The 23,274-nt window shown below is 36.5% G+C and overlaps 1 protein-coding gene across 1 annotated transcript; it reads right to left on the minus strand.

Annotated features, from left to right (window-relative positions):
• Positions 1-21,086: 21,086 nt before the first annotated feature.
• Positions 21,087-22,861, minus strand: LOC149832314 (uncharacterized). Its single transcript, XM_090012419.1, has one exon. The coding sequence runs from the start codon at positions 22,053-22,055 to the stop codon at positions 21,324-21,326; it is 732 nt and encodes a 243-aa protein (XP_089868545.1). The 5' UTR covers positions 22,056-22,861; the 3' UTR covers positions 21,087-21,323.
• Between the last annotated feature and the right edge of the window lie 413 nt (positions 22,862-23,274).

The following is a 23,274-nucleotide window of genomic DNA, read 5'->3' on the forward strand; positions in this document are numbered from 1 at the left end:
CCCGGCAACCTCCTCCCTCTTTCCCCTCCCGTTCTCTCTCTCGTTGCTCCCCCTCTAGGTTTTCTGACGAGTCTTGTCCGCAGGTAACCCTCCTCCTTTCCCCTATGGTGTAGCCACCCCTTCCCCCTATGGTTGTCGGAGGGCCAGCAGAGGCCCGACAGCCTCTGCCAGGACCTCCCCACCCCTGTGTAGTTGGCGGGGGCTGGCAGAGGCCTCGATCGCCTCTGCCAGACCCTCCCTTTGCTTTTGATCTCTTCGGCAGGACAGGAGACTCCGCCCCTGTCCTCTTTTTCTCTAGCATGACAGGGGGCTTTAACCCTGTCCTTTCGAATGTTGACACCCCCCCCCCCCCTATCCTCTTGACTTTGACAACAAGGCTCCCCTGTCTGCTGCGAGAGAATGATCGGCAGGGGGAGAAGCCCCATGTCCTCGATAATTTTGACAGGGGGCAAAGCCCCCCTGGCCCTTGTCTTTTTTGCTCAGCAGGGAGCGGATCCCCCTGCCGAGAAATTTTGCCTCGGAAGGGGGCGAGACCCCCCTGCCTCATGATTGATACAGGAGGGGGCAAGACCTCCCTGCTTTGACCTTATTACCGGCAGGGGCAACCCCCTTGTCTGTCTCGCTTTCACCAGAGGGTTGTGTCTCCTTGTCCGGGCTTGTTTTCGACAGGGAGTGTCACCCTCCTTGTTATCGGGTAATAAACTTCATTTTAACACAGTGTCTCTTACATATTTCTCAACGGATCCAACTTGTACTCTGCGACCCGTGGTAAGTAAGTGACAAAAGCACTACAAATCGGGTAAATACCCTTGGTGAGTAAGTGATGCATGTTCATCACATGTTATTTAATTTCTTGGATGCAACACTTTTTTGTTCGCACACTCACTTAGTTGTGGATATCTATGATTGCTTTGATGGAGTTCGGAGATCATGCTGAGAATGATTTTAATGTATGAAAATAGAAGTGTTCTTATTTTTGGAGTTCGGATTTCATGCTAGTCATGGTAGTAGTTAGCGGGATATTGGAGTGTGTTTGTTGTAAGTACATGTTTGACATTGTTTTGATATGAATGTATTGCAATGTTTGATGTGATTGTATCTATGATTGCATGAAGTTACTTTCAATTTGATTATGACTTCCATGTGAAATTTTATCATGAAAACATGCTTCAAATGAATGTATCGTGTTATGAATGAGTTTGCACATGAAAATGAATGATAAGTTATCAATGCTTCAAACATGCTTCAAATGAATGGTTTTGCACATGAAAATATTAAGTTATCAATGCATGCATCATAGTTCTTGTGATTGTATGATAGTATATATATATATATACACGTGTGTGTATGATATATCAAATCATTACATCTACCACGAATGCATGATAAATTTGATATTTTCTTTATCATAGCATTCTGATGATTCGCTTTTAACCGGTTAGGATAATATTCATAACATCATATGACAAAATGACTGCAAACCATGATTGGATGTACCGTAGGATAGTTGACATTAAAGTATCGCTTGAATATATAAATGGTGTTGACAGTTTTATTAAATTTGCAACAACAAGTGTCAGTACAGTGGATCTCACAAGTCAGATTAGGTGCCCCTGCACGATGTATAAGAACAATTGATTTGTAGAACCTTATGGCATTAGACATCACCTATACATGAATGATTTTGTGAGTAATTATCAGAATTGGATGTTTCATGGTGAAGAATTTAGAAATAATTTTGATGCACGGGTGGATGTGGTGCATGATAATCCATATGTGGATTTGATATTTGATACCGCAGGACCAAAACTGGGTTCTGCTATGGGTCCTAGTGATGTATTAACTGGGGTAGAGAAAGAAGCAGCAAACGATGCATCTAGTAGATTTTATGATTTACTTAGAGATGCTGATGAGTCACTTTAGAATGGTTGCAAGAGTCACACTATCTTGTCTGCAGTTCTTCAACTATTAAATCTCAAGTCCGAGTTTAATTTGAATCAATCATGTTTTGACAATTTCTACTTTATTGTGAAGAGTATATTACCCAAAGATGAGAAATTGTCACAAAATTTCTGTCATGTGAAGGTTATGATCCACGCTCTAGGTATGGGGTATCAAAAGATAGATGCTTATCAAAATCACTGCATGTTGTATTTCAAAGATCAGAAAAATAGCAAATCATGCCCGTCATGTAGGCATCCTCGGTTCAAGCCAAAGACAAGTGACAATGGTAGCACGAGGTCAAAAGAATGGTCATACAAGTCGCTTCGCTACTTTTCTCTTACCTCTAGATTGCAATGATTGTATATGTCTTCAAGGACAGCTAAACACATGAGATGGCATGCAAATAAAGTTCAACATGATGAAAAGAAGATCACACATCCTGTTGACAAGAAAGCTTGAAAGCACTTTTATCGTACTCATCAGACCTTCGCATTGGAAGTGAAAAATGTTAGGCTCAGTTTATATACAGATAGATTTAATCCATTTGAGGGTAGATCAACTCCATACTCATGTTGGCCAGTATTTGTAACCGCATACAACCTTCCTCCAAGCTTGTGTATGAAGCATCAAAATCTTTTCTTGTCTCTATTAATCCCTAATCCGACCTCTCCGGACGAAAATCTTGATGTATATTTAAGGTCATTGATTGATGAATTGAAAGTACTGTAGGATGATGGTGTTCTCACGTACAATGCCCACAAAAAATAAAACTTCAATATGAAGGTTGTTGTTCTATGGACAATCAGTGACTTTCCTGCATATGGTATGTTATTTGTGTTACGACAATGAAGTCATACATGATACTTCAAGTACAAGGTTTTGATGATGAGCAAGTAGAATCAACTGCATTTCAGCTAAGGCTATGAAGAAATTGAAGAATTCAGTGAAGAATCCTTGAAGACTAGTGTGCAAATGTTTAATTCATTAAAAGTCTTAGATTCTTGTAAGAGCCTTACTTAGAGTGCATATTTAGGTTGCATTTCACCTTAAAAGTCTTTAGAAAAACTTTTCTAAAAGAAACTCTTTTGAAAATCTTTTTAGAAAACTCTTTTCTTAAATTTTCATGTTTATTAGTCGACCAATAGACTTATCAGTCGACTAATCCTTTCGCGCCATATTTTCTAAAAAATCATTCTTGTCAAATTAGTCGACCGAAGGTTTTATCAGTCGACTGGACAGAATGTCTGTTTTCTGGAAAATTAGCAGCAGTCGACTAATGGTTTTATCAGTCGACTGAACAGAACATGTGTTTTCTGAAAAATTTAGCAGCAGTCGACTAATGCTTTTTATCAGTCGACCGAACAGAATGTTTGTTTTTCAGAAGTTTTTAGCAGCAGTCGACTAAAAGGTTTTTCAGTCTACTGATGATATTATCAGTCGACTAACTTTTCTCCAGTCGACTAAGTTTCAAAAGTTCATATTTTCAAACGGCTCGATTAACAGATCAGTCGACCGACGATAACTGTCAGTCTACTAATAAATAACTATTAGTCGACTAACTGATGTTTCAGTCGACTAATTTTGTCGTTTTCCTGAAACTTCAAAAAGGCGTGTCTTTTCATTTTTCAAACATTTTGATCGTTCGAAATGGACCGTTTTGACACCCTTTCATACTCTCAACGTATAGAATCTTTTAACTATAAATATGAGTGCATTTTACACTAAAAAACAACAATTCAATCGATTTGAATCTTGCTTTTCACTCTTATTCAGTCAAGTATTGATTTTCTCACTCACGTGATATTTTCACTGCATTTTTTCACTCAAATCACTTTGAGATATAGTGAATTCGTGAGTAGAGTGTTTCAACAACCTCAAAAGCCAATTGCATTTCATTTGCATTCAAAAGGAAGGCTCATAGGTTGTATTGTAAGTTGTTATTTCTTTTCTGTAAAAAGAAGGACTCCTTGGTGTAAAGGAGTTGTTTGCTTTTAGTAGGATTGTTACTGAAAGTGGGACCGGTTATGGTCTGTGTGATCTTGTAGTTTACAAGGTTGATAGTGGAAAATCTCAAGCGGGTTTTGCTTGGGGACTGGATGTAGGTCGGGTTTGACCGAACCAGGATAAAATCTTGTGTTCTTTGTGTGTTTGCTTTGAGATTTGCAAAATCATTCAATATTCCGCATAAAGTTTTAAAAGCACTATTCACCCCCCCTCTAGTGCTCGTTGCCTCGATCCTAGTGCACTTTCATTTGGTATCAGAGCACAGATTTGCTATTACTTTGATTTGACCATCATCTAGCATGGCAACTACAACATCTCAGCACAAAGAAGGAAGCTCCTCTGTTCGTCCTCCTCTCTTCGATGGAACAAACTATAGATACTGGAAAGTAAGAATGACAATATTCCTGCAATCCATGGATTTCGATATCTGGAGAGTTGTTGTAGAAAAGTACCAAACTCCATCAACTGATTTCAGCCGATGGACCGATGATGAAAAGAATACTGCTTCACTTAATGCCAAGGCAATGAATGCCTTATATTGTGACATTGACAAGGTAGTGTTCAATCGCATCTCTCAATGCTCTACAGCTAATGAAATCTGACATACTCTTCTCGTGACTCACGAAAGTACGTCAAAGGTAGAAGAATCTAATAAAGAAGTCGCCAACATGTGTTTTATAGCACAAGAAGATTCGGTAAGTCAATTTGACTATGATGAGTTATTTGAAGCATTTAATGATTTAAATGCTAAATTTAAGAGTCTTAGTTCTAAAAATAAAGAGTTAAAACTGAAAATTTAACTCTTGACTCTCAAAATAAAGTGTTACTTCAAGAAATAGAAGATCTCAAGAAGAAAAATTCTTGCCAGGCAATTGAGATAAAAGAAATTGGAGTTAGAACCAATCTCTTACAAAAGAAAATATCTAGTCTTAAAGAAAAGTCAAATGATCTTCTTTCTATAGTGACCAAATTCACAAATGGTCAAGAGAATCTAGAAAAACTTCTTGGTTCTCAAAGATGCTCGGTTAATAAAACCGGATTGAGATATAGCTTCTTTGATACTCAAAATAGACCAAACTATGTGGTGAAAAATCAAAGACATTATTCTCAACCTTTTGTTCATAAAACTAAATTTTCTAGTTCTAATAGAAATGCATCTAGATATGATTGTTCTAGACATGTTTATTCTAAATCCTTTTATAGAAAGAATACTTATTATCAAAGGAAACCAAAATCCAAATGGATATGGGTTCCTAAGACTAACTCTCATGGACCCGAAAATAGAAAGGGGTCAAATGCTCTGTTTTCTGATTTTGTTATAGGTACACAACATAAGGAGCAAATGGATATTGGACAGCGGCTGTTCCAAACATATGACTGGAAGGCCGGAGTTATTTTCCACCCTCCAAAATAAGGATGGAGGAACCGTCACCTTTGGTGACAATAACAAGGGAAAAGTGATAGGTATTGGTAATAATGGTAATCCAAAATTTCTCTTGATAGAAAATGTTCTTTTAGTGGATGGTTTAATGCATAATTTCTATTAGTCAATTATGTGATAAAGGTTTTCATGTTTCTTTTGAAAATGATTTATGCTTAATTTCTGATTTTCAATCTAAAAAGATCATTTTTAAAGGTAAAAGAAGAAACAATGTGTATGAACTATATCTAGATGAATTACCCTCTTTTAATGAAAAATGTCTTATTGTTTTAAATGAAATTCAATGGTTATGGCACAAAAGACTTGGACATGTTAATTTTAAAATTATTTCAAAATTATCCAAGAATGATCTTGTAAGAGGCCTACCTAGAATACCATATAAAAAAGATCACTTATGTGATGCTTGTCAAAGGGGTAAACAAATCAAGAGTTCTTTTAAAGCAAAAGATATAGTTTCAACAAAACGTCCTCTTGAACTTTTACATTTAGATCTATTTGGACCATCTAGAATTCAAAGTTTGAATGGTAGCAAGTATGCTTTTGTTATAGTAGATGATTATTCTCGGTTTACATGGGTGATTTTTCTAAAAAGCAAAAATGATGCTTTTTAAGAATTTTCTAAACTTTGTAGAAGAATTACAAATGAAAAATCTACATCTATTATTAAAATTCGTAGTGATCATGGTGGTGAATTTGAAAATGAATCTTTTCTAAAGTTTTGTGATTTACATGGTATATCTCACAACTTTGCTTTTCCTAGAGCGGCTCCACAAAATGGAGTTGTTGAAAGAAAGAATAGAACTTTGCAAGAATGTGCTAGAACCATGCTTCAAGATAAAATTTTACCAAAATATTTTTGGGCTGAAGCAATTAATACAGCATGTTATGTCTTAAATCGTGTTCTTATTCGACCAATTTTACATAAAACATGTTTTGAATTGTATTATGATCGTATACCAAAGATCTCATATTTCAAAATTTTTGGTAGTAAATATTTCTTGTTAAATACCAAAGATAATCTTGATAAGTTTGATTCAAAATCAGATGAATCAATATTTCTTGGATATTCTTCTAGAAGTAAAGCATATCGTATTTTCAATAAAAGAACATCTTGTATTGAAGAATCTTTACATGTTGCATTTGATGAGAATTGTGAGCAGGTTATTCCTCTAAGCGAAGAAGAAGAAGCAATACTTCAAGAAGAACCCTTGATAGAGAGTACTTCTCAAGAAAATATTCCTCTTCAATCGGTTTGGAAAGAAGTTCCTAATCATCCACATGAACAAGTTATTGGTGAAATAAAGAGTGGTGTCCAAACTAGAAGGCAGTTAGAAAAATATATTGCAAACGTTGCTTTCATATCTAAATTAGAACCAAAGAATATCAATGAGGCATGTGATGATGAATTTTGGCTTTTAGCCATGTCTGAAGAACTTAACCAATTTACTAGGAATGCTGTTTGGGATCTAGTTGATAGACCAAAGGATCATCCAGTAATTGGAACAAGATGGGTCTTCCGAAATAAGCTGGATGAAAATGGTGAAGTCATTCGTAACAAAGCAAGGCTAGTGGCACAAGGCTATAATCAAGAAGAAGGCATAGATTTTGATGAAACCTATGCACCAGTGGCTCGATTAGAGTCAATTCGTATGATGCTTGCTTTTGCTAGTTACATGAACTTCAAGTTATATCAAATTGATGTTAAGAGTGCATTCTTAAATGGACACATCAATGAAGAAGTTTATGTAGAGCAACCTCCAGGCTTTGAAAATGAGAAATATCCAGAAAAGGTCTACAAATTGAAAAGAGCTTTGTATGGACTCAAATAAGCACCAAGAGCGTGGTATGAAAGACTACGAAATTTTCTAGAACAATCTGTTTTTTCCATTGGTCGGGTAGACTCCACTTTATTTATTAAACATTTTAATTCAGATATTCTTATTGTGCAAATTTATGTTGATGACATAATATTTGGTTCTACCAATGATTCTCTTTGTAAAGAATTTGCTAAGGCTATGCAGGAAGAGTTTGAAATGAGCTTGATGGGCGAATTAAACTACTTCCTTGGACTTCAAATAAAGCAAACTGAAGAAGGAATCTTCATCAATCAGGCTAAGTATACAAAAGAACTTCTCAAGAGATTTGGGATGGACTCATCGAAATCAAGAAGGAATCCTATGAGTACAACTACTTCTCTTGATAAAGATGAAAATGGTAAAAGTGTAGATACTAAGCTCTACAGAGGTATGATCGGATCTCTATTATACTTAACTGCTAGTCGACCTGATATTATGTTTAGTGTTTGTATGTGTGCAAGATTTCAAGCTTATCCAAAGGAATCTCATTTAACTGCAGTAAAACAAATTCTTCGTTATTTGAAAGATACTTCAGATTTCGGTTTGTTTTACCCAAAATCATCTTCCTTTGATTTAGTTTCATATAGTGATGCAGATTTTGCAGGAAGTAAATCTGATCGCAAGAGTACTAGTGGAACTTGTCATTTCTTGGGAAATTCCTTAGTCTCTTGGTTTAGTAAAAAGCAAAATTCAGTATCACTCTCAACAACTGAAGCTGAATATATAGCGGCTAGTTTAGCATGTTCACAAGTACTTTGGATGAAACAGACCTTAAAAGATTTTGGTTTGAATTACTCCACAACAACTATTTATTGTGATAACACTAGTGCTATAAATCTTTCGAAAAATCCTATTCAGCACTCAAGAACTAAGCATATTGAAGTTAGACATCATTTTTTAAGAGATCATGTGTTAAAAGGAGATATTTCATTAAATTTTATTTTCACTAAAGAACAACATGCCGATATCTTCACTAAACCTCCTAAAAATGAAGATTTTATGAGAATTAAGAAAGAACTAGGTATTTGCTCATTTTTGGATTTATAAAAATGCTGATTTTTGAACAAAATCTCAAAATTGCACTATATTAGTCGACCGATAAAATTCTAGTCGACTGATGTTTTATATTTTGGAAAGTATCGCACCATATTAGTCGACCGATATATTTCTAGTCGACTGATGATATTTTTAGAATTAGTCGCATTATTAGTCGACCGATAAAGTTTTAGTCGACTAAATTTTTTTTTTTAAATCTTAAATGAAGGGACCCGACACCCCTTGGATTTGTTTTTAAAACCCGTTTTTTAAAGAAGGCATCGTTTCACTTTGTTTTTTCGCACCTTTTCGAAACCCTTAAACCTTAAACCCCTCTTTCTCTCTTGCCTCTCTCACTTCCGAAAAACCCTCGGAGTACCGTTCGACTCCATCATCGCCGGGATTTTCTTACCGTAACAGGGAGACGCCGGAATCTTCTGGCCGTGATCTTCAAACGCCGGAATCCTCTTGCAGCGACTGGCGCATCTTCAAAACACTCCGAAACTCTCTTGCCGTGACAGTGCATTGTCGGAATCCCCTTTTGGCCGACCTCTCCTCACCGTCAGCCACCGCATCGTCCTTTGTTTTTGAACGCCGGAAAGCTTTTTCCCCTTGCAGGACGTTATTTGGAAGCCGACATTTTGATAACCATGCCTCGCACGAAGTCTGCATCTGCAAAAGGTTTAGGTTCTCCTCCTCCTACACCTACTTCACGACATGGTTTTTCACTAAGATTACTTCGCAATCCTCTTCTCTATGACACTTTTGGATCAATTTCTGCACTACCTATTTTACTAGGCCGAAATGTTCTATTTCACTTGTTTTCTCGTTACAAAATAAGAGAATTATTTCCTGGTATTTCACATCTTTTTTATGCTTGTGCAGATACCCTTCACTATCCTTTTCTCATTCACTTGTTTTACACAAATTTACAAATGAATCATGAAACTGGAATTTTGTCTTGTTCGTGATGTTGAAATCGAGTTTGATTCGAAATTACTTGGAGAAATTCTTGAAATTTCATCTTCAGACACTCTTTTCAACACTATTGAAATGAATGATGAAAGAGTTTTTGAACAAATTCTTCTTCCAGAAGCACCTCACTGCCCTCCTTTCAAAAATACTAATCTTCAAACTCGTGCACGCATTGCTGGACGAATCCTTGCCCACAATGTTCTACCCAAAACTGGTTCTTTTGATTATTATTCCACAGATCTATCTACGGCTCTTTATGTTTTATTTGGAAATATTTCTGTCAACTAGGCCAATGTGTATTTTACAAACTTGTGGAAACAAAAACCATTTCTTCCTTATGGTTGTCTTTTAACCCGTATTTTTAGACATTTTAAAGTTCCTTTAACAAATGAAAAGAACATTGAGCAAAAAGAGTTCTTTGATCAAACAATTTTTAAAAGAATGAAAATTAAATATCTGCCTCCCTTAAATGTTGATCAAACTGAACCATCTGATCCTAATGAACCATCTATTTCTGAACCTTCACCTTCTGCGACACCTTCATCTCATGCAAAAAGAAAGAAATTTTCGACAAATCAAGACCATGATGAAGTTATGCAGAGACTGGAAGCGTTGGAGCTGCATCAACACACCTTTCGTGAAGATGTGACTCAACAACTTGCTTCAATTCAGAAGGATGTAACTGCAATTAAAGATTTGCTAAACTCTCTTTTCTGATCTTTGATCTTTGAAAAACATACTTTATGGTTTGTAATATTTTAAACTTATCTCTATTTCTGCTTATGCTATTTTTGCCCTTACTCTTTTTTATTCTGACAAAGGGGTAGAAAAAGATAAAGATAGCATTACTTTGAAATTGCAGGGAGATCTTGAGAAAAAGATGATAGCAATTACATTACAGAAGAGATCTTGCATGAGAAATGCAAAATTAAGAGAAAAAGAAAGCTTTGAATGAATGTATTTCTAAATGCATGAAGAAATGATGAATGGAAATGCAAACCAATCAATATGTGATATATGTGCTTTAAATGTGCTAACTTTTAATGTTTTGCAGCATATTGATAGGGGGAGTAAAATCTTCATCTATGCATCTAAATGCTTCATCTTTGATTAAGTTTGTCATCATCAAAAAGGGGGAGATTGTTACGACAATGAAGCCATACATGATACTTCAAGTACAAGGTTTTGATGATGAGCAAGTAGAATCAACTGCATTTCAGCTAAGGCTATGAAGAAATTGAAGAATTCGGTGAAGAATCCTTGAAGACTAGTGTGCAAATGTTTAATTCATTAAAAGTCTTAGATTCTTGTAAGAGCCTTACTTAGAGTGCATATTTAGGTTGCATTTCACCTTAAAAGTCTTTAGAAAAACTTTTCTAAAAGAAACTCTTTTGAAAATCTTTTTAGAAAACTCTTTTCTTAAATTTTCATGTTTATTAGTCGACCAATAGACTTATCAGTCGACTAATCCTTTTGCGCCATATTTTCTAAAAAATCATTCTTGTCAAATTAGTCGACCGAAGGTTTTATCAGTCGACTGGACAGAATGTCTGTTTTCTGGAAAATTAGCAGCAGTCGACTAATGGTTTTATCAGTCGACTGAACAGAACATGTGTTTTCTGAAAAATTTAGCAGCAGTCGACTAATGCTTTTTATCAGTCGACCGAACAGAATGTTTGTTTTTCAGAAGTTTTTAGCAGCAGTCGACTAAAAGGTTTTTCAGTCTACTGATGATATTATCAGTCGACTAACTTTTCTCCAGTCGACTAAGTTTCAAAAGTTTAAATTTTCAAACGGCTCGATTAACAGATCAGTCGACCGACGATAACTGTCAGTCTACTAATAACTAACTATTAGTCGACTAACTGATGTTTCAGTCGACTAATTTTGCCGTTTTCCTGAAACTTCAAAAAGGCGTGTCTTTTCATTTTTCAAACGTTTTGATCGTTCGAAATGAACCGTTTTGACACCCTTTCATACTCTCAACGTATGGAATCTTTTAACTATAAATATGAGTGCATTTTACACTCAAAAACAACAATTCAATCGATTTGAATCTTGCTTTTCACTCTTATTCAGTCAAGTATTGATTTTCTCACTCACGTGATATTTTCACTTCAGTTTTTCACTCAAATCACTTTGAGAGATAGTGAATTCGTGAGTAGAGTGTTTCAACAACCTCAAAAGCCAATTGCATTTCATTTGCATTCAAAAGGAAGGCTCATAGGTTGTATTGTAAGTTGTTATTTCTTTTCTGTAAAAAGGACTCCTTGGTGTAAAGGAGTTGTTTGCTTTCAGTAGGATTGTTACTGAAAGTGGGACCGGTTATGGTCTGTGTGATCTTGTAGTTTATAAGGTTGATAGTAGAAAATTTCAAGCGGGTTTTGCTTGGGGACTGGATGTAGGTCGGGTTTGACCGAACCAGGATAAAATCTTGTGTTCTTTGTGTGTTTGCTTTGAGATTTGCAAAATCATTCAATATTCCGCAGAAAGTTTTAAAAGCACTATTCACCCCCCCTCTAATGCTCGTTGCCTCGATCCTAGTACACTTTCAATTTGGTTGAAGCACACATGGGAGGTTGGCATATCTGTACTGCATGGAGGATACAAAATCTTTTAGATTGATGCATGGAAGGAAGTCATGCTGGTTTGATTGTCATCGTCAATTTCTACCCAGTGACCATCCGTTCCGACGATAAAGGAATGTGTTTCGAACATGCACAACTGAAATGGAAGATTCACCCACAAGGTTGTATGGCATAGAGATTTTAAGAAGAGTGCAATACTTTTCATATAGACTGACAGATGCCCGTAACCTGATGTCCTTCCTTGGATTTGGAAAGGATCACAATTGGATAAAGAAATCTATATTTTGAGAACTATCATATTGGCCGACCTTATTGATACGACATAATTTGGATGTGATGCATGTAGAGAAAAATGTGTTTGATAATGTGTTCAATACGGTAATGAGTGTGAAAGAGAAAATGAAGGATAATCCGAAGGCCCCTATGGATTTAAAAGTAATATGTAAAATACCAAAACTGGAACTCAAGGAGTACAATGGCAAAGTACTAAAACCAAAGGCAAGGTACGTGCTTGGACCAGATTAAGTAAAGCAGGTATATCAATGGTTGAGACAATTGAGATTTCCAGATGGATACGTCTCTAACATTGCTCGAGATGTGAAGATAGACTAGGGACAATTATATGGGTTGAAGAGCCATGATTGTCATGTCATTATGCAACGGTTGATACCCCTAGCATTTCATGATATGTTAGACAAACCTATATGAGAGGTATTGTCCGAGTTGAGTAGATTTTTTAGAACATTGTGCACATCGAAAGTCGTAGTATTTGAGGTAAAAAATCTCGAGAATTCTATCGTCACTACTATTTGTCAGCTAGAGAAGATATTTTCGACAACATTTTTCGATGTTATGGAACATGTGATCATATATTTTTCATATGAACTCAGGGTTGGTGGTCCTGTGCAATATCGGTGGATGTACCCATTTGAAAGGTATATATTTTTTTGTATTTTTCTCTTCAATGCTATTGAGAAATTTATTATAATCTGAGATGTATATTGTTGACAAATGCATGTTTGATCTCAAAAAAAAGGTTCAGAATAAAGCAAGAGTATATGGCTCTATTTGTGAGGCGTACACTTTAAAAGAGATTTCAAATTTTCCATCTATGTACTTTGAACCTCACATTCCAATACGTTACACATACCCACCTCGTAATGATGATGAAGAACAATTTATTATAGCTTACAAACTGTCGATATTTCAACCACTTGAGCATGTCTTTGGCAGTTGTCGGTCAAGACTCTTAGAAGATCGAGAGCAAAATGCAACATAAATCTATATCATTTTTAATTGCTCAGCAATCGACCCATACATCGAGTAAGTATACTTAATATGTAACACTAAGTTCTATACGTGCATACATAGTTCAATAATATAAGTATTTGTTAAGTGCAGACGATTTGATCTAGAGTTGCGAAGAGAACTTTCACATCTCACTGATACAGAAGTATAGAAAAAATGTGAAAATAAGTTTGTGGCATGGTTGAAAGAGTTGGTAAGGACGATGACATACATTCTTTCCGTGTAAACAACAATAACTTACTTAATTGGTCGTGATCACAGTCATTGTTTATGCTTGTAGGTCTGCCATGGTGATGTTAAAGATCAAGGAATATGTGATTTACAAAATGGTTCGACCAAAGTTGTGCAATGTTACAACAGGTACATCATAAATGGTTATCGATTACATACAAAAGATTACAGTGTAAATAAGTCAACAATGAATAGTGGCGTGTGCGTCAAGGGTAGCAGCTATGGTGAAAATGAACATGACTACTACGATGTTATAGAAGAAATAATAGAGTTGACTTACTTAGGCATAAATAATAGGGTAACTTTATTTAAGTGTTATTGGTTTGATCCCACAACAACAAGAGTCGACAAAGCCTTAGGCATTGTGGAGGTGATATATAAATCAAGGTTTGGAACATATGAACCATTCATATTAGCCTCGCAAGCACAAGTTTACTATACTTCATATTCGAGTACATGGAAGTCAGATAGAAATGAATGGTGGGCAGTTTGCAAGGTGAAGTCTAAACTATACCCCGAGTATGATCAGTTATAGGAAGATAAGTTAACTGAAGAGAGTGATTACTATCAATCAGATGGTATGTATGACTTCTCTTATGGTCACGATATCACACATGGTATGCATGTTATATCTCCATTGGTCGATGGCACATACTGGAAGAATGTAATCCAAATGATATACCAAGTGAATGGGCACTCAATGAAGAAGAAGAAGAATATGACGAAGAAGAGGAGGAAGAAAAAGAAGAATATGAAAGTCAAATAAGTGATGAGTAAGAATTCTCGAGCTAGTGAAATACATCTTGTAATACATACCTCTATTTGATGTGAATGATTTTAATATTTTTAATGTTTTGAATGTATTGCAATGTTTGAATATATTGCATGAAGTTAATTTCGATTTGATTATGTATCTTCGATAGGTATAGAATTATGATTTGGATGTATTAAAATGTATTGAAATGACTTGAATGATTTGAATGATTTGAATGTATTGCAATTTTTGAATGTATTGCATGAAGTTAATTTTCATTTGATTATATATCTTCGATAGGTATAGAGTTATGATTTGAATGTATTGAAATGTATTGCAATGAGAATGTATTGCAATGTTTTAATGTCTTGCATGAAGTTATTTTCGATTTGATTATGAATCCATGATGATATAGAGTTATGTAACCGATCAAATTGTATTGCAAGTTAAGGATAAGTTATCCATGATTAGCAAGTGATGTCATATCTTATGTTTTAATATATTGCAATATTTGATGTGAATGATTTGAATATATTGAAATGTATTTCAATAACTTGAATGATTTGAAGGTATTGCAATGTTTGAATGTATTGCATGAAGTTATTTTTTATTTGATTATATATCTTCGATAGGTATAGAGTTATGATTTGAATGTATTGAAATGTATTGCAATGACTTGAATGATTTGAATGTATTGCAATATTTGAATGTCTTGCATGAAGTTATTTTCGATTTGATTATGTATCCATGATGATATAGAGTTTTATAACTGATCAAATTGTATTGCAAGTTAAGGATAAGTTATTCATGATTAGCAAGGAATGTCATAACTTATATTTTAATGTATTGCAATATTTGATGTGAATTATTTGAATGTATTGAAATGTATTACAATGATTTGAAGGTATTGCAATGTTTGAATGTATTGCATGACATTTTTTATTTGTTAAAATATGGTTCGTGGAGGTTACAGTGGTCGAGCACTCAGTGGTAGCCAGTCTCAGCCTTCATCTTCATGGGCTGCTTCGATAGGTATATCATTTAACTAATTGTATACTTGATTAGTTTAAATGCGCATTGTATGAATTTTTAACTCATTTTTCTATAGATGATGATTTGCCTGCACATGACCCACCTACACCAGCTATTCATACAAGTCACGAGACAACGCTAGATGCATGGTTTTCTCAGTCTGACACGCGATGACTCATTCAAATAGAGTATATCGATAATTGACTGTAAGTATTTCATTTTGACTTATTCTATACTTATCTTATAAATATTGTATATTGATAGTTAATGTGTATCAATTCATGTGCAGTGCGAGGTTTGAACCACATGAGATAATATGAGAGATTAGGCGTTCACTAGTTCAACATCTACCAGGACCGGTCGCTCAATAGAAAGAGTACCTGAAGGAGGTGTTGGACAAATTGTGGTCTCCATTCATGGTATACAATCGTTTCTCATAGTTAATGTGTTTCATATTTAATTTTTTGTTATAGTCATGTCTACTAACTTTTTGAAATTATTTATAGGCTTTGAATCGCTTCGCGACTATGATGGAGGAGCAGGACCTGAGTAAAGTGTGATAGAAGGTGGTTGTCAGTCGATTTGCAGACATGTTGTACAATATAAAGACTGCATCAAGAAAAGCATCTGGAGGGATAGATGATCCATTGTAATGGAAGGGCCATGACCTTCCTACTATCAGGTCAGGTGTTTGGAATGCAATGTGCGACAAGTGGGCGGACACGAATTTTGAAACCACTCAGCGAAGTCTGCACAAAACTGAGCAAAGATGCCCGATGCCCATCTATACACAGGTGGATCTAGGACTTTTGGGAGCTACCTAAAGAAAATGGTAACTCATCAATATATATATTGTTAATTTTATAAGTATTGTTGCATACCTGTTAAATAATATTTTTATCATTTAACTTTGCAGGAAGCAAAACAAAAAGACATTGTGCCATACAAGGATGTGTTTGTTGAAACACATAAACGTAAAACCATGGAAGAGTTCGTATCTGAGAAGGCGAGAACGACAACGATATGTATTTATTGTATTAATAAATATTATAATATACAAGTTATCATAAATATTATAATTCTTAACTACTAATCCACATTGTAATCATTACTTTCTAGGAGTCATACAAGCAACAGATGGTAGAGCGATATGGAGATGACTCCACTCAACATCCTCCTTTTGATCTTGCAGCACGGGTGACTGCAACAGATGAACCCAAAAAGGGTCGTGTGTTCGAGTATGGAACTATTATGAACACCTCACCAGTCGTTGCCTCCTCCAATCACGGCTCTCAGACTTCTCCCGTCAGCATCAGCTCCAAGCATCCGACTGACCCGCCTAATTTTTGGGATGGTGTCTGTCAGCTTGTTAAGGACACAATGCGTGACTATTTACATGAAATAATTTTTGATGTTGTCCGTAATGAGTTGTACAACATTTTTCGGGACAGGAAAACTTCGTCTGCAAGTGCCTCTCAGGTATGAAAGTTTCATGTGATTCGTTTCATGTCGTTAGATTTCAAGCTAGTATATGCATGATTAGAACACATATTTGCATGATTGAATCATTATGAATTTTATTATGTTAGCCTTAGAACACATCTGAATTCTGTTAATATCCTTCACTTTATTGCTAGCTAGATTATATGTAATTCACTCTTGTTACTTTGATTGCCTTAACTTAGGTACATTGCATATAATTTATTTTATTATATTTTATTTATCAATACTAACCTTTTTTTCTCTTGTAGGATGCTGGAGATAATCAACGTATAGGAGCTGAAGGGGCAGATCGAGACAATGAAGAAGATGACACAGAGAATCTCAGCGATGATTAGATTCATGTGTTAAATTTGTTGTACCTTCTTATTGTTTCAAAAGAAAATCTTTGTAAATGTTCACTTGTAAATAATTAGAACTTGGCGAGGATTATAGTGGATCGATAAATTATTTTAGTTGCTTTTTATATGTATTTTTTATGTGTACTTTATTTTTTATACACAAGAAATATAAATTATATCATGAGCTTTTTTTCTCGATATTTATGTTTTAAACAATTTTTTTAAAATCTTTTTTATTGTTTGCGACGGATTAGCGTCGGATATTATCCGTCGCTATTTAGTATCAGCGTCTAATTTAGCGATGGATTAGAGACAAATATTTATCCATCGCAAAAGTGAATCGGCCAATGTTTTTGCGATGAATTTTAATCCGTCGCTAATTTCATCGTTACAATAACAATGAATTAAAATTCGTCGCCAAACCAAATCTCTACATATTAATGATGGCCTTACGACGAATTATGGCATTCGCTAATTCATCGCAAATTAGCGATGAAACTTGCGATAGATAGTTTCCATCGCTAATTACCGACTACAATTTTGCGATAAAAGTTATTTGTCGCTAAACTGTTAAGTGATGGATTGACGATGAATTAGCGACGGATTGAGGTCGTCGCTAATCCACAAATTTTTTACAGTGTATGCTTTATGTGAAGGTTTTACAATATATATGAATGTTTTTCAAAACATGAAAAATCGATGGCTCACAATGCATTTAAAACTTTATAATGCAACGTATTGTGGGCTGTTGTTTTTTAGCATTTTAAAAAACACCTCTAAACATTGAAAATTCATAATCCAAAACATGTATCGCACTAAATGAACAATACAATCCAATATGTAAAGTTTAATCCATGAAAAAGTCGCTCGATTGAGAACACCAACGATTATCATTGGTTGTAGATTTTGACGTTCTTATATATATATATATATATATATATATATATATATATATATATATTCAATTTTTAGCTCACATAAGATTTCGTCAAAGTTTATTTTTTAGAATACAATACTTCAAACCATTTTATTGCACACTGCATTTTGTAATGTCAATATATCTTTGGAGGTGGGCCACGTAAGGCAAGGTCGTCGTGGGGGCCTCACCTCCTCACCTGGGGTTTTTCCTTGCTTCAGCAGGGGTTTTATATATATATATATATATATATATATATATATATATATATATATATATATATATATATATATATATATTAAATACTGCTTAATGAGCACGTAATAGCTGAGCCAAGCTGAACACATATTATTCATATTAGGCTTGGCAAACCTATTTTACAGGTTTGGTTGAGCTCTTCATCAGTCGAGCCATGAGCAGCTTGTCCCTGGCCCTACACAGGCACACAGCAGACACTCACGAAAGGGAAATGTGCAGCAAACATTGGAAAAAAAAAAACTATAAGTTAAGCATCTTATACAACCAAGCACCAAAACCCATTAAAAGGTGGGACCCCTGCCGCGTGCAGCAAGTAGAATTAAAATCTTGAAAGGAAAATGAAGGAAAAAAAAAAAGCCTTTGTGCTAGTTCCTTTAAAGAGTAATAATAGCTGGGATTGGCAGGCGATACTTTTTTTTTTTAAGGTACTTCTCCCTTTAGCCTCCCATGACTGGGAAGTGGAAAGAAAAAGCCTCCTTAATCACACCATGAACCATCATTAACATCTATGGCAATACCCAATAAGATTTAGCAAGGGAGTGGAGGTCTTCTAGAAATTTCTTGTGAAGACAAAGGGTCACTTTTGGTACTAAAGATTGTGGGCTTGTCTTTTGAATAAAACAAAAATGAGATGCATAATTGAAATAAAGATGCGAATACGTTTTTTGCACTTTCTACAAAAAAAGTAGAATTCATCAAATTCAGACAGCAATAAAGAAAAATTCCTTTTTCTTAGTGCATGTTTTCCGGAATAAGTTTTCCTTTTCTTGGTTCATGTACAAATGGATAAACCAACACATTAAGTAAAACTGCAGACTGAGAAAATAAAAAAGGAGAAGAATATATTCCAGGGGACAAGTAGATAGAATTGTGGGCGATAGTGGCAATGTTTAAACAGTAACCTCTCATAAATAAGGCGTAGGGAGTGGGAGCATGATTCGAGCCAATAGAAGAACCATGCTACTAAGGTCCCATCTCAACTTTGACCTGCCTATTCTAACCTCACAAACTAGTTACTTTAAAAGTAAATTTCTTTGTCAACTCTTAAACCATATCAGCAAAAAAGGTTAAATTTTCATGTTTGTTTTTTCACTCCTGTGACTTGGAGGAATACCAACATTGAGCCACCTCAAACTTGGAGCTCTTTGGCTAGCAATATTCAATCAACCTTTAGATCAAAGCTTCATATTCTGCTATATTGTTGGTGCATGAAAGATTCAATTTAAACGCACACAGGATCTTCTGGCAGCGTAATAACAACAAACCCAATCTCGGATCCATTGATATTTCAAGATCCATCAAAATATAATTGTCAAATCAGCTCTATTTATTCCACAAATAAGATATTTTCATCAGAAAAATCTTTATTTACCCATGTTTTCTCATATACTCGGAGGTGTACTAGATGATCAGCTATCGCCTGGCCTTTGATTGATTTTTGAAAAATATATTTCATATTAAATTTTATCTTTGATCATGAGAATCTTGTTTGGTTAAAATGCCATGTTCTCTTAATTAGATTATGCATATTTATAGTATTTTAGAAATCTAATGAGAGAGAGAGAGAGAGCACCACACACTTGACTTTTGGGGACTTGTGGGTCTGCATGGACTCCTTGATAAAGATAAGGAACACAGCCAGCAAGGAGAGAATCCATTCCCTTCTAAATGCACTATGCATCCTCCATTCACTTCCCCTCTTGGATTTCTATCTTAATGGAATCCGATGCCAATCCCCAAATCATAAACCATTATCCCAATTTTATCTACAATCCAATTACCCAGATTGATGTCTACTTGTGGAGAGAGAAAGAGAGAGAGGATGCTAGTATTGTACAAATAAATAAGTTAATTGTTTTTGTCTATTTGATGTTAAAGTTTTTCCCGACAAAAAAGAAACCAGGCTCTAATTTTTTATTAGCCCGATTCCCTTCCTCTAGGTGACCACGTTCCTATCCTGAACCTGCCAGAATGGGACAACTCACAAGGAAGCAACCAAGAACAAGAAATTCAGAAAATGGCCAACATCTAGAAATTTGCCTAAACGCAGGGAACAAAACCAAGCTTATGACAAACATGACCATAAGATGGGGAAGTGCCAGATCGGGAACCCAACTAGATCCAAGAAACACAGACCAGGCAAAAGGGATAGGATTGGACATTGAAAATTTTTTCTTTGGTAATAAAAGAAAAACCCAATAAATGTCCAATATTTGGATCCATCATTCTAATCCAAATATCGGGCATTAATTTGGTTGTCACACCTCCGACCCAACTAAACGCCCAGGACAACGAGCTCATGAAAACAGTGTGGTTTTTTTTTTTCTGAATGTGTGAACAGAAACCACCAAGGGACTTGTGGCGAAAAATAATTTCAAAACGATGAGAGAATACAGGAAGGAGAAAGAATGTTCCAACTCTCCAATAAAAAAATTATTCTCTCCATACTTATGTAAGTAAAAAAACAAAAACAGGTATATGTTTATTCCCCAGCGGCTTAAAAAGCAGAGAATTAGGAAAAAGACAAAAGAATAAGAATTAATATTTCACATAAAATACAGGGGTCAGCCGCTCCCAGGAAAGAGTTCCCTCGACCTCTTTACCACTATCCACTTTGCTCCCCTAAAAAACAAGAAGAAAACCGCTCTCACATGTTCCAAAAAAGTTTGATTGAATACCTCCAAATGCCGAAAATATCCTCACACTTTAAAGCAATTTCGTCTCCGCATGAAACCCCAGACGGGCTCGTTCTGTTTCTTTCTCGTCCGCTCCTGAGTAATCTATCAACCAAAATATTTCATCATGCGTAGAATTAAGAAGGGGAAGAGAGAAAACAAGGGTGACGATAGAATTGCAGAGTGAAGGGAAGGATCCTCAGACTGAGTTGGCATTCCCTGTTTCAACCGAAAAATCTCTGATCCAATTACTAAATTGTGTTCAACATGAAGCATTTACATCCCAATAGTACAGAGAGGGAGAGACTGAGAGTAATAAAATAATAACAAAAGAGGACATTTCGACTCTCTTCATCTTCATATATTATGTAGACAAATATGTGGTTCCTATTTATAAAAGGGCTTAAAGCAGAATACCAACTTCAAATGAAGTTTTGCTTCATTGTTCAGGGAGCAGGGGTTTTGCTAGTCCTGGTTGCATTGGCTCTGAACGACCAGAGCCAACGATTCTTGGCGTCGGAATTGAATCTGCTTGGAAATGAACGTCTCGATGGTGCGTCGGAACTCTTCGTTGCTCAGCACCGAGACGTAGGCCTCGTCGTAGGACCAAGACGAGACGGGGGGCTTCCTCTCCCTCCAAACCTTCTCCGTCTCGGTCCTCCGGAGCTCCTGTCCGCTTCTTCCATCGGCTCCCTGCTTCTCCGAGAGGCTCATACGGTATTCATGCGGATCTCGGGCCCGCTCCACAACGCACACGGACTTGTCCTCGAAGACCGTCTCCTGCTCCTGCTCCCGCTCCTCCTCAGCGCGCGGCGGTATCAACGGCGGATCGTCGCACCTCTCCCAAGAGCGGGCCGCGTGCGTGTGCTCGCTGTTGCGGATGAACTCGTCGTAGAGGTCGCCGGAGAGATGACGGCGGCTGAGAAGGCCGGATTTTACAAGAAGTGTAGCGACGATGGCGTTACCGATGACGAAGACGAACTTCTGGCTAGCGAGGATGTGGAGGAAGAGGCGAAGGTAGTCGCCAGAGACCCTGGCGGCTGCGGGGAGGTGGTAGGAGAACCAGGGGAAGAAGAAGAAGAGGAGGATGAAGACCTCTACGCACCGGAAGAGCTTTGCAACATAATGCGTTTTTTTGTACCTTTTCATGGCTATCTCCTTCTCCGCCTTCATCGTGTCGAACTCGAAGCTGTCCATCGTAATATTTCTTCTCTGCTTTTCTTTCCTTCTCCTTTTGAGAGCTTTTCTCAAAGGAGAACGAGTCTCGAGCTGGAATTCGGAAGGGAAATGGAGAATATGAAAAGTTTAGCTCATTGTCGAGCTATTTTTGGTGTCGGAATCACGATTTCTTTTTTGAAAGAAAACGAAAAGGAAGGATTCAGATGGATCACACGAACTCAAGTCTCTTTTCCTTTATTGTAATCGGTGAATTCTCTTCCACTACTGGGAGTTGTTTCTTATAGAAAATTCGAGCAGTGATCACGAACTTTAGCTCATTTTGTACCAAATTTAGGAAGAAAAGACGAATCTTGGCCGGAAATGTGTGATCAGGGACCGGAACCTCGAGAAACTCAGCTCATACAAAAGCAAAATTCTGACGATTGGTATAGGAAAACCTCAAGTTTGTGAAGGAAGGAGCAATCTACTTAAAAAAAAAATCATTCAGAATCTCCTACGTTACAGAAGCAGAGGGAAGATTATGCTTATCAGCAGAGAGAGATCTTCGGGCTATTCCTCCGCCTCCAAGATCGAGAATCTCACTATCTCCGTTTGCTTCAAAGCGTTTTCCCGTCGTGAAACCGGTTACACCAAGCTCGGAAAGCACGTAAAATCCGGATTTTGAGTGGAGAGATCAAGGATTTTCGGGTCTCCGAGTTCAAAAGGAGAAGAGAAGAAGAGGAAAGACAGGAGGAGAATCGAGTCAGAGTGCTCGATCTGTCTTCCTCTCTGCAAGCTTCTCAAAGTAGGGAGGAACAAAAGAGGACAGTTGGACGCAGAGATGATCTAGCGTTCTTCGTTCTCCTCTGCAACTTCGCAGCCTCAGTGTGGAAGAGTATTCTCAGAGAGAGAGAGAGAGGGGTTGGCGAATAACAAGAAGGCTAGTCGGAAGGAGCGCAAGGCGCTACGCTTTTATAGTGCTCGTGTCGTGGCTCATTATGTGCTCCCTTTTTTCCTGAATAATTTAAAAATTGAAAGAATTTAACCGTAGTTAAAGAGGTTGTCTCCGTCCGCCAATCGTGCGGCCTGAACCACGGTTTCGCTAAGGTGGGTCCCGCCAGAAATACACAACCCCGGACCAGGCCCTCACGCTTTGCTTTTGCGATCCCCGACCCGTTCAAAGATCCTCATGATGACGCGATTAATCGCCCAGTTTCAACTTCCCATCTAAAGATTGTTTGATTTTTTCCTTGTGTTT

Source organism: Nuphar pumila, chromosome 7 (genome assembly GCF_984573655.1).
Source record: "Nuphar pumila chromosome 7, dmNupPumi1.hap1.1, whole genome shotgun sequence".
NCBI lineage: Eukaryota > Viridiplantae > Streptophyta > Magnoliopsida > Nymphaeales > Nymphaeaceae > Nuphar > Nuphar pumila.

Bases quoted from the DNA above. Each gene is read 5' to 3' on its own strand.
- LOC149832314 (XM_090012419.1), bottom strand. From the start codon at position 22,055: ATGGACAGCTTCGAGTTCGACACGATGAAGGCGGAGAAGGAGATAGCC.